At 33.2% G+C, this 19,863-nt stretch overlaps 1 protein-coding gene across 1 annotated transcript in view; it reads right to left on the reverse strand.

The window, feature by feature from the left end:
• Positions 1-279: 279 nt before the first annotated feature.
• Positions 280-19,863, reverse strand: part of LOC116537813 (arylacetamide deacetylase-like) — a 32,838-nt gene continuing 13,254 nt past the window's right edge. Inside the window, 4 exon segments of the mRNA XM_032260052.1 lie at positions 280-1,561; positions 8,562-8,733; positions 9,849-9,918; positions 11,961-12,183. Coding sequence (XP_032115943.1) covers positions 965-1,561; positions 8,562-8,733; positions 9,849-9,918; positions 11,961-12,183 — 1,062 coding nt within the window. The 3' untranslated portion in view covers positions 280-964.

Here is a 19,863-nt window from a genome sequence, read left to right on the forward strand (position 1 = left end):
AGTCAGGAGTTCGAGACCAGCCTGACCAATATGGTGAAATCTCATCTTAAAAAAATTAAAATAAATAAAATAAATAAATAATTTTTAAAAAAGAAAAGAAACTTCGGTGTCTAGTGGCTGTGAGGAAACTCTGTGCTGGCCCTCAGCTGTCTTCCTCAATGCACTTCCAAAACGATCAAACTTTATATACCATATGATCACTACGGCTTGTTGTTTGTGGTCTTTCCCCCATACAGTGACTATATGGACTTAAGAACTTTCAGCAATTTAAGTTTTTTGATTTGGTTGTATCATTTCTTCTATATCCTAAGCTTTGCTCACCACTATAAGTCATTGCCACATGTGGAGCTACTGCCTTATGCTGGCTCCGTGCCTACTTCAACCTTCTTAATTTCTCACACTATTAGAGCTGGCTTTCCCTAAAGTACCTAAAAGATCATTTGCATTAATGTTGGTTTCTTAGTACAGGAAGAGGTCTGTATTAAGAACTGAATTTTACAGTAATAGGCAAACAACATTATATTGAGGCAAATGCTTTTTAAAAGAGATGGCACATATTTCCTATCAGTTCTCACAGGGCAGCATGTCAAGTCTCTAAATTCATGCTGACTAAAACTCTGGCATTTTACAAACCACATGTGTTTGTTTAAAACTATCTTCTCATCGGTAATACTGTTAGCCAATCAAAAAACTAGAACTGTAAATTAGAGATTTACCAAGTGAGTCATGGTAGCCAAAGAAAATATGAAGTGAGTGAATAACACTTAGAACAGTAAATAAAATGGAGAAGAATTTGCTAGCAGTCAAAAAAATAAAAACAAAAACAAAACCCACTATGGCTGTGAGGACCTTAGAAGGTCACAGATGACAAAGATCAATTCAAACATCAACACTTTGATTTTCACTAATTTGTTTCCTGTTCTGAGCTTTATACATTTTAAATAAACCATTGCTTAGATTTTTACTATAGATTTTTACTTAGCCAACTCATATACTGATTTTCTATTCTATACCCAATTTTAAGCCCATTATAAGAAAGAGCTCTATGGAATCCATCCTCAAAGTGGTTATGGGTCACTTGAACTCCAGCGTTCCGTAGTCGGGTGGCGTACATGAGTCCATCATTTCTTAAGATGTCATATTGACAGGTGATGATGTAGGTCAAGGGCAAAACACGCAACTTGTTGTTATCAGCCAGCAATGGGGCTGCCCTCACATCTAGTAATCCTGGATATTTTTTAGCCAGCTCAGAACTACCATGATTTGGACTATGATAAGAGTGGCCTTTCTTAAACTTCTCAGTGAGCAAGGAACTCCAATTAACATATTTGAACAGATGGCTTGATTCCATTGGTACATGTTGATTAAAAAACATGGTTTTTTCAAGTGATCTGTCTGTGGTAAGGTATTCACTCCACAACCTGACCATGAGTGGTTTGGACGGGACTAGAGAGTCTAGGTTTTCCCGATACGATGGTAAATCCATGTCAAGAGTCTGAAGGGCAGGATATATTAAAGACTGAAGCTTGAGTTTGATCTTGACATCTGGGTCCTCTATGAGCTGAAAAACAATTAAAAATAGATTTCTTAAATAAATAATTTTCATTTGAAAACATATTTTTACTTAAAAACAATACATTGATGAGATTAATTCAGAATCTCAACAAGATAATCAGAAACAACAAAAATATATCTCAAGAACTTCCCCATTTTCAACATTATAGGAATCTATAATTTAATACCATGTAAGCAAGATGATTTATGCTTTTTTTTTTCATAATTGGAAAAAGAGGTCATCTAACCTGTGGTCTCAGATTAATCTGCGGTCTCAGCAAAATCTCAGGTCGGAAACGATGGCTCATACCTGTAATCCCAGCACTTTGGGAGGCCGAGGCAGGCAGATGACTTGAGGTCAGGAGTTGAGACCAGTCTGGCCAACATGACGAAACCCCTACTCTACTAAAAATAGAAAAATTAGCCAGACATGGTTGTGTGTGCCTATAATCCTACTCAGTAGGCTGAGACAGAAGAATCGCTTGAACCCAGGAGGCAGAGGTTGCAGTGAGCTGAGACTGTACAACTGCACTCCAGCCTGGGCAACAGAGCACGATTCTGTTTCAAAAAATAATAAATAAATAAATAAATAAATAAATAAAAGGATCAAATAACTAAGAATTCTAATTTGGCTCTAACACTGAGCAAATTAGTTCTGAGTAAGTTTTATAGTCCCTCTATGAAAAATTGGGTTGGATTGGTTTGATTTGTTTTTTAAATGGGAGAATTTCAACTGTGTTCTTTCTCTTTGTGCTGCAGTCATCTACGTAATTATCTTTTCAATTTCTACAGGGCAGTGGTATCCTAATTAGAAAATAACTCTCTCAGGTGTTATGTGAAAGATTGGGAGCCTTAAATACAAAAATATTTATTAAAGTTAAGCAAGAACATATTAGAATTCTCATTCCCACTATAAAACTCCAATTCATTTTAATTTTTATGTTTTAAATATTCAATTTATAGTGGTGTTAAGACAAATATTATCTATAAATCAGCATGCATATTTCCAGGATGGGCTAAAAGTTTCCTGTTAATAGGGTACTGAATTAGATAAGTAGAGACCAGAAATTTGAGTTATAAGAACCACTTCAGATGATTTTGATGCAAGCTAAAATTTGGGATCCACTAGCATAGGTCTAAATAGCGATTGTTGAAGCCACCTGCATTCTGATGCCTCTCAGATCAAAATTTAATGGGTAAATTGGAAGTCTATTTCTGAAAACTTGCAACAGCATTTTCTATATAATGTTGAAGAAAGCACCGCATGCTGACATTCTTCCTTTAACATAAATGTAACATTTTCCGAAAAAAAAATCAAACAAAACATGCACATACCATAGCAAAAGCAAATAGCCACAAATTTTATTTTATTGCATTAAAACAAAGTTAATAATAAGAACCACTTGGCACATTAAATGTAAGTACATTACAAGATTTTTTAATGTAAAAATAATTTCTGAATTGAAATAATTAGTTCAGCGTTATAGCTCAAGTAAGATTGCTACACACATTCCATCTAAGTCAATATCTAGTAAAAAGATGTTGTTTACATTAGCAGAGGTGTGATAAATAATTAAGTAGGTAGCTAATAGGTGGCTGATACTAGAGTAAGAAAAAACACAAAAAAATTTTATATTTTACCAATAAATTCAGGTAACTAAATCTCAGGTAAATTTACAGGCAACTAAATCTTTGAACATGCAGATATTTTATTAAGTTGTCTTTTATAATTAAATAAAATAAGCAGAAAATCAAGCACATGGCTTCATAAAACAGAAATGTAAAATATAACAAATATGTGTAAGGTTCAGGAGTTCACCATATCTCTTGAATTGATCATTTACCCTTCCTCTCTCCCAGAAATCACCATTCTTTGTTTTATGGTATTTAACATTGCAAGTTTCTTTAGAATCATGCCACCTGTGTTCATTTTTAATCCATATAGCTTATCTGGTTAAGAAAATTCTATCTATTCCTAGTTAACCAAGAATTATAACAATTGTCGTGACTTTTTCCAAATGCTTTTTCTACATCTAGAGAGATGATATATGATTTTGCTTCTGTAATTTACTAATATGAGGAAAATTAACTGATTTTTATAAAATATAATTTTCTTCCATTATTAGCAACTTGATCATGGTATATTTTGTTAACGTTGCTAATATCTTAGTTTTATGAGTGTTATTGGCCCATTTCTTTATTCCCAAAATAAATCTGTTCACGTTTCCTGAAAAACACCTGATCTTGACTGATTGATTGGCTATAAAACATATGCTTCTCTGAAAATAAATCAGACAACATGCACTGTTTTCTTTTCCTCTGGCATATTTCATGTTTATTTGGAATTATTTCATCTTTGAATGTTTAATGTATATTACCAATGAGGTTTTCTACTGGTACTGTATTTTATTACAGGTTGAGTATCTCTTATTCAAAATGGCTGGGATGAAAAGCGTTTCAGATTTCTGTTTTTTGTTTTGTTTTGTTTTGGAATATTTGTATCATACCTACCAATTCAGCATCCCTAAACAAAAAAAAATAATATCCAAAATACTCCAGCTAGCATTTTCTTTGAGTGTCATGTTGGTGCTTATAAAGCTTTAAATTCTGGAGCATTGTGAATTTTGAATTTTCAAATTAGGGATATTCAATCTGTACTGATTGAATTATTTTAGTAGTTATTACATGGCTGAGATTTTTATTTTTAGTATCTATCTGGCAAGTTAAATTTTTTCTTGGAATTTGATTATTTAATTTAAATATTGTTCCATTTTCTTTTAATTAAAAAGTTTTTCAAAATATCTCTTTTAAAACTTACAATGTGCATTATTAAATATTAAAGGCTAATTCTTTTTTATATCTGAAAGATCTACATACAATCTTACTCCCTTTTTCAATTCTGCCATTAATCTCTGTTTTTCTCTATTCGTCTTTCTAGATATTTTACAATTTTATTCATCTTTTTAAAGTATTAACTTTTTGCTTGTCATTCATACCACTAAGTTTGTTAGGTATATCATAATTTCTGATATTATCATTGTTGTTATCTCCCTTGTATTTTTGGTGACTTCTGTTCTCTTTTAAAAAGAATTATTGAGTCAGATACATATTTTTAGCCTTTCTTATTTTCTAATATATGCTTTTAAGGATATACAAGTTTCTCTAAATATTGCTCTACATGTGGAGAACATTAAAAAGATATTTAAAAGATATAAAAGTATCATGGCCCAGTACTTCAACCATTAAAAACAAAATAAAACAAAAAGACCTTTTGTGTTTGCTTGTTCCTCTGTTCCTCATACATCCATTACGTGAAATGTGTTGTTATTCCAGAAGTCTCTCAGCTTATTATTATTTTTGTCTGTTTATTCTTTTAATTACTGAAAGAGATATCCTTAAATTTCTCACTATAATTGTGAACTTGTGTATCTTTCCCTGCACCTTTTAATATTTTCTTCATCTGTTTTAAGGCTGTATTATTAAATCCACACAGATTTAGGGTTGTTGCATTTTCTTGATAATTTAAACTTTTTCTGTAAGACGTAACTTTTTTTTAACCTAGCAATATCTTTAAATGTATTTTTATGGTATGCGTTTTCCACAAATTTACTTTCAAATTTTCTGCTTATGCCTTTAATGTGTCATTTATAAACTGCATATGATCAGAAATTGTTTCTTCAGCCACTTTGATAATCTTGGTCTTACAACCAGATCATTTAGATCACTTATATTTAATCTAATTACTAAAGTGTTTGGTTTCAATCTACTACCTCATTTTATTATCCTTTTTTTTTATATTTTTGCCTTTCATATTAACCTTTCGATTTTTCTATTTTTTCCTCAGTTTAGAAGTTCAAAAATATCTATACTTTAAATGGTTGTCCTCAGTGTTACAATGTGTTATTTATTAACTTCTCAAAGGCAAAGGCTAATGAACTTATCAATTGCCAATTCTAATCTTTTATTTCCTTTTGGACAATAAAAAGAGTTTATAACACTTAAAATCTATCCTTCCCACTCCTCTTAACTTATAGCTCCTTTTTTTCTAATGTTTTAATTTTATATATGTTATTTTAAACTATCCAACTTTATTAGGGTTTATCCACATCTTAACACATTCTTGTCCTTTACTTCTACCTACATCTTAATCTTTTATTTGTGGTTTCATTTTGCCTAAAATGCTTTATTTAAAATATCTTTCAGTTTGTCCTATTAAAGGGAAGCTGTCTTAATTCTCATTTATCTAAATATGTCTGTTTCTCCTTTATTCTTAAATAATATTTTTGGGAGGCATAAAATTAAGCTGGCTGTCATTTTTGTTCTGTACATTAATATTGTCATTCCCCTGGCCTAGAGCTTACATTATTGCTTTTGAGAAGTAAGTTTTCAGTATAACTGGTACTTCTGTAAAGCTACATTTTATATATATATATATATATACATATACACACACACACATATACATACATATATGCACATACACACATATATGTGTGTATATATGTGTGTATATATGTATATACACACATATATACATATATATCATATATCATATATATATATATATATATTTTTTTTTTTTTTCAGAGTTTCGCTCTTGTCAACCAGGTTGGAGTGCAATGGCATGACCTTGGTTCACTGCAACCTCTACCTCCCAGGTTCAAGAAATTCTCCTGCCTCAGCCTCCCAAGTAGCTGGGATTACAGGCTCCTGCCACCATGCCCAGCAATTTTTTTCTTTTTTGTATTTTTGGTAGATACAGGGTTTCACCATGTTGGCCAGGCTGGTCTCAAACTCCTGACCTCTGGTGATCCATCCACCTCAGCCCCTCAAAGTGCTGGGATTACAGGCATAAGCCACCACGACTGGTCTACTGTTGTATTTTTAAATATCCCTTTCTCCCATTCTCTTGCCTCTCTTTTTGGTATAATATTTAAAACACTATTGGATTTTCAGACTGTATCTACTATATCTCAATCTTCTTTTCTGTATTATTTATCTTTTTGTCTCTTCAAGCTTCATTTTGCCTAGTTACATGAGTTGATATGACGCATCTTCCCCATCTGTCAATTTACAAATGATCTCTTCAGCTGTGTAAAATTATTTATGCCATTTTTAAGGTTTTAATTTTGATAAGTTTATTTTTTAGTTTTAGAATTTTTTTTAAAGCTCAATTTTCTAATGAAATTTGTAACTCTCATTCTGAATTTATTGAAGAAAGTAGGACAGTTGTTTCATGTCCTGTGAATATCATATTCTTAGATATTAGCTCTAATATCTAATTTTGTAGAGTATTTCTATTGTCTGCTGATTCAGCTTGCTTTCCTTCTTGGTTTCTTGCTTACCTGTTTGCCCAAGTACATTTTATAGTGTTTTGGGCATTCAATTTCATGAGGTATTCGCAAAAAAATAATTTAAAGACTATGATGGTACTATATTTCTCCAGCAATGTCTTTTATGTATTTCAGTCAAACACATAGTAGTAATTACCTCTCACACTACTTTAATTTAATTTAAATTCAAAGCTTGAGGTCCCTCCAGCCCTGTGGATGACATGAAGCAAGGCTATAAACAGAAGTGAGTTTTGTTTTACAGCAGGTTCACTTTGACTCTGAGAGTTTATTTCTTCAGAGCCTCACTTAAAGTGAGGAGTGATTTGTGAGTGCACTCATATCTGCAAGGCTCTTAAATTTGCATGTATAACCCTGAGAAGCTTCCAAAGCTCATCTTGGTTTGTTTCCTTTTGATTACCACATGCCATTAGGGGAGAGAGGATGTTGAGTGCTAGAATTATTTTTTGAGAAGTTTTCTCTTGTTTGTCTTTTTAAATTTTTGGTCTAGAAGTTTCTATATCTTATTAGCCTTTATAAGATATTTCAGCTAGATTTTTTTTTTTTTTTTGACATGGAGTCTCACTCTGTTGCCTAGGCTGGAGTGCAGTGACATGATCTTGGCTTACTGCCTCCTGGGCTCAAGTGATTCTTCTGCCTCAGCCTCCTGAGTAGCTGGGATTACAGGTGTGTGACACCATGCCTGGCTAATTTTTGTATTTTTGGTAAAGACGAGGTTTCACCATGTTAGTTAGGCTGGTCTCAAACTCCTGACCTCATGATCCACCCACCTTGGCCTACCAAAGTGCTGGGATTACAGTTAGCTAGATTTTTAATAATTATGGGTCCGAATTAACTGGTTCATCATTTTAGAAGTCTAAACTCCATAAGAGGAAAGGCTTATTATGCAACACAATAAAGAGAAATTGATGCTTGAAGAGATTAGGTGGCTTGTCTAAGGTCATAGCTGGACATTGCTTCAAATCCAATAATCTGTGTCTCCTGAAGGGTTAATTGTACTGCATTAGGATGCCTCTCAGAGCAACAATGTATATAGAATTCAATTTTGGAGAAGTTGCATGTATTTATTCTATAGTATATTAGAATGAATCACAAAATTTGTATTTTTCCTTTGGCTAGAAATCAGAAGGAGGTTATCTTGAATGTGCCGATAACCAAAATTTATACATTTCCAAAGTATATAAAAATAAATAATAAAATCAGCAAAAATGCTAGCAATATTTTCATTGCACAGTAAGTTTAGATGCAATATTTATTATTAGAGTCAGTTATTCAATTGCAGAATCAAATATTAAACTGTAGATATTAATTTGGAAAGTTTATGTAATTATTTTTCCTTATAGAAACATTGCTTCTAAGACATCACTCCCTGGTTTATTAGGTCAAAAATCCAATACCAAAAACAATGTTATCCATAATATAGTAGGCTGCTTATAATTACAGAATAATTTATATTGATAGCTCATAGGCATACAGTTTTGGCTAAATGTCATATAAGTAGTGGCATATAAATAATTAATAAATGAAAAGTATAATTCCTTCTGCAAGTATTTGGTATCTATAGACCTATTAACATTTTTTTCTAAAAATTTTATTTGAAATAAATATATTTAAGCATAGGATATTTAAGGAATAAAACAAATCTGAGCATCATACCTGTTGAGTCACCGCTGCAGCTAAATTTCCACCAGCACTGTATCCAGAAATGCCAATTCTTTTCGGATCTATACCATATTTTTCAAGAATCTCTTGGCGTAACAACCATCTTAGTGCATTATATACGTCTTCAAATTGATTTGTAAAGTGATATTTAGGTGTTAGTCTGTAGCTGTGGGCAGAAAAACAATTTTTAAGTCAACTGTTTTTAATTTAAAAGTATATGATATTCTGCTTACTCTAACCCTAAAATCAAAAGTAAAATTTTTTCTGTAGCAAACCTGATATTTTGGATCATGATAAATCCAAAACCAGATTTCATCCTTATGATGATGCTCTATATGAAAACTTTTACAAATGACATTTACACAAGTAAATTCTTTAATACAAAATGTGGATTAGGCTTAAGGAGAAAACAAACACACACACACACACACACACACACACACACACACACACACACACACAAGCAGGTGTTACGTTTCCCTGCTTGGGAATAAATTTCTTCCAGAATGATTTTTTTTTCCTGTGATCATTATACTTTAGTGGTAACCAATAAATGGCAAGCAAATCTTCAGAATTGTGAGATTCTACCTTAATCTAATGTTCAGATGGCTAATGTTTAGTTAATCTAATGTTTAGTTCATTACAATGTTTTTTCACATGGCTTCTTCGTTTTTCTACTCATTCTTATTTGGTCAATTTTCCAGGAATTATTGATCTAGAATACTTCTCAAGAATAGATTTTGCCTGTGTTCCCATGTGCAATTGCTTTTAGTGAAGGATTTTACCATGACATACCTTGTAGTACTTTAAGTTTGCTTTATCATATAATCCTCAAAAAAACCCTATTTTGTAGAAAATATTATATGCATCCCAATTTAAAGATGAGGAAACTAAGCTAAAGAGATTGTATTTATCTAGTACAAAGTCACAGAATTAATTTGAGTACCCAGATTTGATCCTGATTTTCTGATTTCAAAGCCCTCACTTTTATTCACTCTGCTCATGAAAACTAGGCTGGAAATCTAGCAGAGGTAATTTGTCCATAAGATCCAATAGTTTAATTGTATTCTATTTCTAAACTTCCTGTTTCTGATTCCTGTTTGATCTGATTTCTTATTTCCCGTGTCTGTTCCTGTAATGCTCAAGCTCACTTTCTCTATGGTGACTCTCTCAGTTTCACATAAACTCTCTTGGCATAACAAAGAAAGACCACAAAAGCTGACAGCATTTTCCTACATAAAGCGTTCAGCCTAAACCCAAACAAACCGAGAGTGCTCTTACTTGGTTGATACAACAACAGCATCAAGTCTATCAGCTGTTCACCTTGATAGAAAGTCATAATTAAACAAAGCTGAAATTAAAAAAAAAAAAAAAGAAACAGCCAAATGAATTGATGAGAGTGTTTCTTTCAACAGAAAGCCTACTAGTACAACTTGTTCCTCATTGATATACTCTAGAAAAAATATTTCTAATATTTTATCTTAATTTTAGAACATAAATTCTTCCCAGTGTTTCTTTTACATATACCTTGTCAGCTTTCTCATCCATTCCTACATTTTTACACTGGATAATTTAAACCAGTTTTTCTCCTCAAGATTAATTTCTGCTTCCTTCATTTAGCAGGCATTAGGTGTTGAAAGTACAAACACATAAATATTAGCTCCAGCTTTAAGGAAGTCATAGCCTACTGGAAACGGGGATGGGGAGGGCAGGCATATAAATCAAAAGCAATAATGCAAAATAATAGTTAATGGAGGGGTACAGAAAATGCTCTTTGGAAATTAAATTAAACTTCACAGAAACTGCCAGAGAGAGAGAGAGAGAGAGAGAGAGTAAATAGCAAGTAGAGAGAGCAGAGACTTGAATTAAGTATTCATATTTTCTTGGCAGACAAGAAAAAATGTGTTTTGTTCTATTTTGTGGTTTTGTTTTGTTTTGGTGTGTGTATGGATTGGGGATGGGTCACACCTGTTTGCCATGGAGCTTGGGCAAATGCTTCCTTTTGCAGATAAGAAAATTGTTAAAAGATAAATAGAATTTACTAGTAACAAGTGTCAGGATAAATCATACAGCTGTGAAGGAGAAGTAACAGGATACGAGGTTCTTACAAAGCCCATCTCTTGGGGGCCATGGAAAGTGGAATAGATATTATCTTGTGATGTTTCCAAAATCAGATGCTGAGTACTCTTAACGTCAAATACACACTAAGTCCTTAACTTTCATTTAACCTTTACTACAAAAAGTCATGCTCATATTTTTGATTGGAATACATATTTTTATGTTTTTCTTTAATATTGAAATAGAAAGTATCAGGCAAATGTTATTTTGTTTCTGAGCTTATTCTTATTTATTTCCTTTACCTTTCTAAACATATTTTCATTCTTCAGAGATACTTTCAGGTAAAAGTTTTCAAAAAAGTATTTTGGACAGAAGAGACTTGTGGAAACTGGTATGTCATATTCAGATTTTGTGTTAGACACATCACTGCATTGTTAAGTGGTGACTTTACTATCTAAATTTAGAGAAAATGATAGAATCACCCCATTTACTGCTCCCATTTAAAGTCCGGATCTACAGCAATACCATCAACACCTATTTTCCTTCTGTCACAAATGAAAATATGCTCCTCCTCCTATGTTGCCAATTTTTCCCATCTGTATCGAATCCAATTTGCTTCCATATTCTCTAGATCAGATAAACCCCCATCCCTTCCTCTAGCTGCCACTCCCCACGTTTCTCCAATACACCTCAATTTACCACCACCTTAACTACAACTTATAATCACGTTCATAGATCTCCTGTACATAAATATGAAATATATATAATAAAAAAACATGCAAAATATATTTGCAAATAAAATAATTTTAGATTTGATAGTAATTAAAATTTTATATTAAAATATATTATAAATGTTTGTATAAATTCATAAGTGCATTAAACAAAATATATATGATATAATATAAAATCAAAATAAAATACCCTTATTCAACTCTGTTTTTTTAAATCTAACACCTTATTTCTAATTTCCTTAATGTTTATGCTTAAGACTAAAGTCACCATTTCTATTTCCTCATATTTAATCCATTGTTCAACTCACTTCATTGTTTTCTACTGCAACTTTCTATCAAATCTACAATTAATAATAAATGTCTAAGTTAGTGAAATACGTTTTCTTCTTACCTGAGATTTGCTACAGTTTTTGGTATTTATTATGCTCTCTTTCACAATGAGATTTAAAATAGTTCTTTTAAACCTACATAGCTCCAAAGAAATAAACTACAGACAGCTGAAGTGTTTTGTTATCTGACATGTATGTCTTGATATGATGAAGTCAATATTTCACTAAAATGTATGTTATATAATAAACTAAAACTTTTAAGATGGGGCACATACCAGCATCCCCCATACATCAACCACCACCATGAACATAAAATAAGCCTCTTCTCAGTATCTCTGACTTTCGTGTTGGCACGTATACAAGGACAGGAACATTATTAAAAGTAATCTCCATCACAGTAACATTTTCATCAGATGTAGGTGGGACTTCTTGAAAGCTCATGAAGAACATTCCAGTGTTTACAAAATGATTGATTCCCAGGAATTCAACTAACAAAGCCTAAAAGGAGAGATAGAAAAAAAAAATACTAGATTACAAATAACAAGTGCCAGTGTTGCTTATGAACACAGAACTGTGCATAGGTACACCCAACAGTCCTGTCTCATAACCTCACAGGTGAATCTGAACGGCACGGTTGGAAATACTGAAGGTTTAGTGGTGTCGCCACATAGTTGTCTTAGGTTAAAAAAAAAGTAAAGAATTATTGAGGAATTACAACTTGATAGATTCCATGCTGGACGATTTGAGTTACAAAGATAATTAAAACAAGTTCTCTTTTCTAAAGAAGCTCAGAGTCAAGAAGGAAAAGTAGATGTGTTAGCAGTTACCAAACAACATCACTGCATATCTCATAGATATGTACAAAGAACTTTGACCGTGGTCAGTGGATTAACTAGCCACCTGGATGAGAATTGAAGAGGAGTTTTCAAATAGCTTGTGAGCTCTGATATGACTACTGAAAGGAGAGTTTGGCCAAAGGGAAATATCTCACTGTAGGCCAAAGCAATCGCCACAAGGATACTTCTATTGTAATCAGAGAAATGCATGTAGTTTGGTAAAGCAATAAAGAAGTCTGTACAGGGATGTATGAAAGAAAAGGGACCTCTAAAGGTGACTATGAGCCAAATCCTAATGGACCTATAATGTTGGGATTCCAAGGATCAGAAAGACTTGCTTTCCTCTCTTAAACTGGAAACATTTGGACTAAAAGGCTGTGTGATCAAAGAGCTAGCTGAACCTCTTTCCCAATAATGAAAATTAAGTAAGTACAAAAGAAACAACAAAATTATCTATTCTCAATACTAAATTGTCCCCACCCTGTTCCTGAAGAGGAAATCAGGAAGTACAGTTCCCAGAACACCTTGCCAGTGCAATTATAGAGTATGCAACAGAGAGGCATTCTTAGAAGACTTATTGGGTAGAAAAGGAAAAGCCATTATTTTTTCATTTTGCAATACTGTGGGCATTCATATAGACATTGGCAAATATGTGGCTTTTAATGCTTCTGATTGTCCTCCTCAGAACTGCCACTTCAGTAATGCAGGCAGCTGGAATTATTGATGACTGCTCTTCACTCCCCCATTCTAAAGACTGTGTATCTCAAATTCTCAATTCTGAATTGATTCCTATTAACCTCCTTATAGTGGTGTCTGTGTTCTGAAAAAAACATGATTGATAAAAGTCTAAAAGATATTCTAAAAGATGGTATCAAAAAAGAGAATATTTAAGACCTGTTAGAATTAGATATCTGATCTGGTTAAAGACAGGAATAGCCTCACTGCCAATGTAAAAATGTAACTCTCTTAATGCATAAAATGCAGTAGCAAACCAGTTACTTAGTTTAACAACTGTTGTAGTTTCTATTAAGGGAGCGTTTTCGGAGATCAAGTAGCTGTTGCAAAAAAATAAGAATATTATGGAGAGAATGATGAGTTCAAGTAGTGACTGCATGCGAAAGGTAACAGAAAGAATAATAACATTCTCAGGGTTTTAGTTTTCATCTAAAATTACAGTCTGGAAAGCAAATACTGCTATAACTTCCCTGAAAGAAACCACTTATACCTTACATCTCCGTCTGAAAATAGAAACAAAGCTTGTAGTTTGTGGAACTGCGATACCAACTGAATTCACAATCCTCCTGGATGTCTTAGTCGAAAGATGAAATTTGATCTAACATTCATATCTAAATAATATTCTGAGTATTAGATTAGAAACATTTGTATGGATTATGGATTCTGATGAATCTAAACACTGAATTCCCAAGTCCCACCAAATCTCCCCTAGCAGAAACAGCAGGTTTCTAACAGTCTCATTTAAGAAAGATTAGATGCCAGGATTTCTCTTGGAGGCTTTAAAGGACCAGATACATTGAAGTTACTTTTTCCTGAGTGTTTATTGGCTTGTTCACTGATGAGAGGCCTTGGGAACTCTCAATAGCACTGGGAGCCATAATACCCCTGAGTTCCCTATGACAACTCAGAGGAGTTGGTAGCAATGATGCCTCTGCAAAGATTCCCTCTTGGTCAACCTCAGAGGAGTCCCTGAAGTATAAGTTTCTTCTGGAAGAGAGTGGGTCTTCAATGCAGGTGAATATGTGATGACAACAAGATATACTGAATGTTCACTGTGTGCTAAGCACAGTGCTAAAAAGTGTGATTGATTAAAGATGCCTGTTTTCCAGAGTCCAGTCTTCATAGACTGTGAATAAGCTCAACTGTACTTATAAATAAGATTTAATACAAGGCAGAATGAGGAAAAACCTTGAATAGGGGGCTCAGGTAGCAAGAGGTGTGGGATCGATTCCAACTGACCATCATGGAGAAAGTTTCTCATGAATGCTCTATTTGATCTTAATCTGTTGACTCTGAAAAATGTGTTTAAAAATTTTTAGATTCATTCAGAAAAGCCAGGGCAACTTGATCAAAATCCTGAGTAAAAGACAGGATTTTGATCTAACTTTCTTGGGCTATGTGATCAAAATTATCCTGGGAAGCTCTATGAAGGTGACATTGTGGAGAGCTGTTTTCAGAATACAATTATCCTTTCTTTCTTTACAGGAGTTTTAATAAGCAGCTTAATATGTTCTAGTGAGCCAACAACAAAATAAATTATATATGTAATGTTAACATGTATGATTAAATATAAATACAAAGTCATGTAAACCACTATTTTTTAAAGTAGTGATTTTGCAACAATCTTTGAGTTAAACTATACAATTATCTAATTTTCTAATTCATTTACTGAAAGGTGTTTTATAAATATTATTCTGTTATTTAAGATTGTCTCAGATGAATTTTTATCCAAAACTGTATATTCAGTTGTTACTAGATTTTTCCTGAAGTTAAGAAGTTAGTCATAGTCAAAAGAAAAGGCAGCAACTAACCAACTAACAGTTATTATAGGTATATATAGATAACAATGACTTCATAATATATTCATTCATCTATATAATGTATAATGTATATCTGTATATATGGATTAGGTATAGATTTAAATAAGATATATAACTCAATGTAAATATACATATTTACATTGAGTTATATATACATATATACATTATATATACACATATATATGCACATGTATGTATGTAATATACATTATACATGTATATATGTACATATTATATATGTACATATATAATATGTACATTATGCACCTATATTTCAACTAAATATTTTGTTAAAATAGTATAGAATGCTGTATGTAATATAACTTTAAAATAGAAATTTAGTTATGTAACTACTAATTGTAACATATAGGAGAAAATACTAAGCATGTATTTTGTAAGGGGATTCTATAATTTTACAAGTTTTTAGATTCTACTAGTAAGTGCAGTAAATGTATAACAAAATGCTGGCCGGGCGCGGTGGCTCACGCTTGTAATCCCAGCACTTTGGGAGGCCGAGGCGGGTGGATCACGAGGTCAAGAGATCGAGACCATCCTGGTCAACATGGTGAAACCCCGTCTCTACTAAAAATACAAAACATTAGCTGGGCATGGTGGCGCACGCCTGTAGTCCCAGCTACTCGGGAGGCTGAGGCAGGAGAATTGCTTGAACCCAGGAGACGGAGGTTGCGGTGAGCCGAGATCGCGCCATTGCACTCCAGCCTGGGTAACAAGAGCGAAACTCCGTCTCAAACAAACAAACAAACAAACAAAAATGCTAAGAAGTCATTAGCATTCAAAACATATTGCCCAGTGTCTGAAATCTGAATTGAATGACAAGAGTTTTACACTTTACTCAGCTGCCTTCTCTTTAGTGGAATATGATTCATTGGAGCAGTGGCTTAGTGGACATATCTTCTCAGATCATCTTACCCTCTTTATACTGACACTATAACCTAAAAGCAATGTTTGATATAAATTTGAAACATTAAATGATATAGAATAAAATTCTGACTAACTCTGAAAGTTATATCCCTCAGTGTATATACAAAATAGTTTCTTGATGAATCTTAATCTATCATAGAAGAGTCTATTACTCCAAGAAAAAAATAATACAATTGAATTTCTGATGATTCATAGTTAATAAACAGTGTCTAGGCCCCTGGCTATACCCACAGAAGAGTTTTGTTTACCCAGTGTGGTTATTCAACAATTTGGAAACTTAAATTATCATTGGGCTTTAAAGTTCATGCTTTGGAGGCCATCCAGTGTATCTTTGAGAAGACCATAACAGGAAAAAGAAGTAAGCAGGGCTGGGAGAATCAACGGCAAACAGAAAGAAAACAGAAGATAAAACTAATATTTTTTTGAAAATGACCTCAAACCTAAAAGCTACAAACCTTTACAATCTGGTATAGCAATAGAAAACTATTTTTACAAATGGTAATAATCACTAGCCTGGGATAGTTCTGATGGTGTTACTTGATTGCAGTGTTATTTCCTGCTAAGCCTCAAATGCAACCTCAGAGTCCTTTCAGGGTCATGCTGAGCAATCTGTCAGAATTGGCATTGTAGCTAAACATAATTGGTATTGCTACTCTAGAAGATGACACAATGCAGACTAGTTGAGACTTGATTCCACTCAGTGACTTCCATTTATCTTCATCGCTGAATTATTAGAAGCTTGAATTAACATTTTAATATCTTATGCTCAAATTGATTGCTAATCACAAGGAAGGACCAGATGGCAAAAATTCAAGCAAGTTGTTGTTTTTTTCTTTTTTAAAGGGTTTGGAGAAAAGATGGGAAAAAAATGAGGTACTTCATGAAAGGTTGATGATTTTATAAAGGTTTTGAAAAGATGACAGATTCTATGGTAATCTGACGTACTTTGGCAAATAAATGTTTTTCTTATCTTTTTTTTTTCTTTTTTTTTAAAGGAGTCAGGGCTTTAAGTTCCTTCAAATCTATGCTTTTCTTCTGCAGGAAACCATACAGAACATGAAAGTAAACAAGTAATTCATAATCATGGTGATAAACTCTATTTCTTCAAAAAAACAAAGAATCACAGAAAACCCATGAGCTATAAATTATGTGTAGTGTTGGACCAAAGCAACTGAAACCAGCAGAACTGCACAGAAAACGACTGTGATAGAGCAGAATGAAAGACAAAAAGGGGCCGGGCGCGGTGGCTCACGCCTGTAATCCAAGCACTTTGGAGGCCAAGGTGGGCGGATCACCTTAGGTAGGGAGTTCAAGACCAGCCTGACCAACATGGTGAAACCCTGTCTTTAAAAAAACAAAACAAAACAAAAAGACAAAAAGGGAGAGTGAAGGGCTCTAAAGGTGGCAGATCCTCAAAAAAGACATTAAGTATTGGCACCAAAAATGAAAGCACCTTGCCATGATTAAAGACTCCTACCAGCAGGACTGAAACATAACAAGGTGTGATTACTAAGATAAGTTGCTAAAAAAAACAAGCTCTCAGATTACCCAGTAGGGTTCAGAGGTAACTGACCTCAAGACAAACCAACTCCAAAGTGGAAGATAACTTCAAGTGGCTATATACTCTGCTAACAATTGCCAGTAATAGACCGGAAGATTCAGGAGGACCAGAGAGAAAAATAGGTGAAAATACAGAGGAGGGTTTTACAGCTATATCGATATTTATAAATCTAATTGATAGATATGTTAGTTGTAGCAATATCTAGATATAATTTTTTATATAAAAATTGTGTATACATTTTTAATACTTATAAATTTATGTATAAATATTATATGTATAAATATACGTATGTATATCGTAGCAATAGGAGTCCTTTAGGCACAAAAACTAAGGGAAAAAATCTTGACTACCTCTATTTCCCAGGAAATTTTTGTAACAGTTCACCCAAGAAAACTCATCTTATTAAAACATGAATAACAAAAGTTGTATAAATAACATTCATGCAAGTTACTATGTGTTATATGAAAAATAATAACAGGATCTAACACATGAAGAAAACAAACTAGAAAAAAGTTACTACAAAGATAAAATATATTACACATTGTTTCAAAATGATTTTTAAAAATAACATAGAAGAAATATCAAAAAGCAAAAACACACATATTCAAATGATAGGCAGATATTTGTAAATGATTGCTAGCTAAAAGGAAGGAGTGACTAAAAATTAGTGCTAGCACTAGTACTGGTTAAACTTAGAAAAGGAATAAGGCAAAAAAGACTAATAACTTCAGAAATAAAACCAAGTTAAAAGAAACTCAAGGTATTATATATGATAGAAATGAAAAAACAAACACAAGGAAGTGAAATGTAAAAAGAGACTAAGAAGTTCTAAAGAGAAATGACATTATTTTAGCACATAAATATATATATATATGTGTGTGTGTGTGTGTGTGTATACGCTCACACATAATAAATACAAAAAAAAGCAAAACAATGACCCAAAAGAAATATTTTTATAAATAATTCCAGAATAACTTTTTAAAAATAAGGCTTGAAGCTATATTGCAGTGAAACTGATCCAAATCCAGTAACAACATACAGTAGACCATTTAATGAGTTTGAATTGAGTGAGTCTACTTATATACAGATTTTTAAAAAGTAAACTTGAGGATGAAAAATATATGTGGTATGCAAAACCCGTGTATACAGAAAACCACCTGTATATGCTAATAAGATGACTAGAAAGTGAAGTAACTAATAGAAAATGAAAATGCGGGACTGAATGTAGGGGCTGATGCCTGTAGTCCCAGTGTGTTGGAGGCAAAGGTTGGGAAGTTGGGGGATTGCTTGAGTCCAGGAGTTTAAAACCAGCCTGGGCAATATAGCAAGATCCCATCTCCAAAAAAAAAATTTTTTTTTAATAGCTAGGCATGGTGGCATGTGCCTGTAGCCCTAATTACTTGGGAGGCCAAGTAGTGGGAGAATCACTTGAGCCCAGGAGTTCCAGGCTGTAGTAAACTGTGAATACCACTGCACTCCATCCTGGGCAACAGAGAGATCAAGAACCTGTCTTTATAAAAACAAAAACAAAAAACAAAGAAACAAACAACCCTGAGAATAAGGCATGTATCACACTTATTCAGAGCTGCATTAAATGCCAGAAGAGAATGCTGAAATATCTAAAAATATATGGAAGGAAACAGAGTGTGAGTCAAGTGTTTATGTGTCCTTGGATTATTGTTTTCTTTTGCTACAAGAAGGCAGTTTGCTACAGAAGGTTCAAAAAAAAAATAATGAATGGCTTTATATCCAAGTAGTTAGCCTCATTAGAAAAGAACCACAGGTCTCCAAGGGCCAGTGTGGACACTGGGGGCAGCCAGCCAAGCAGCTGCCCTGTTGCCTCAGCGGCTCACTCTCCTTCAACTGAGAATCATGCTGTGTGTTCAGTTTCCCTTGGTCTTTTACCAGTTGACCTTTAGACAGAACATTTCAGTAAGAATGCATTTTCATGTCTGAATCCAAGATTTTTGCATAGAATTTTATATAGCTAATCACAGTGCCACTCAATTCTACCTTTTCTGAAGTGTATACTTCACAAAGGCTTCATTCTGTCAGTATTCATGCCATGAAAATCACAGTAAGATTTAATTGTTTTTCTCAGCCAGCACATTTTGTTTTCTAATATTTAAAATTAAAATAACTTGAATACTTTCCTTCATGATTATTCTGTTAGGGGTCTGTGTTAAAGAATGAAGATTTTTTTTTAAAGTTTCGAAAATCAGCAAGCAAACTCTAAGAGCAAAATTTCCAAGACAGCAGAAAGTTTTAAAAATAATATAGCTGG

This window comes from Sapajus apella, unplaced genomic scaffold (genome assembly GCF_009761245.1).
Source record: "Sapajus apella isolate SASKATOON/1434 unplaced genomic scaffold, GSC_monkey_1.0 scaffold4, whole genome shotgun sequence".
NCBI lineage: Eukaryota > Metazoa > Chordata > Mammalia > Primates > Cebidae > Sapajus > Sapajus apella.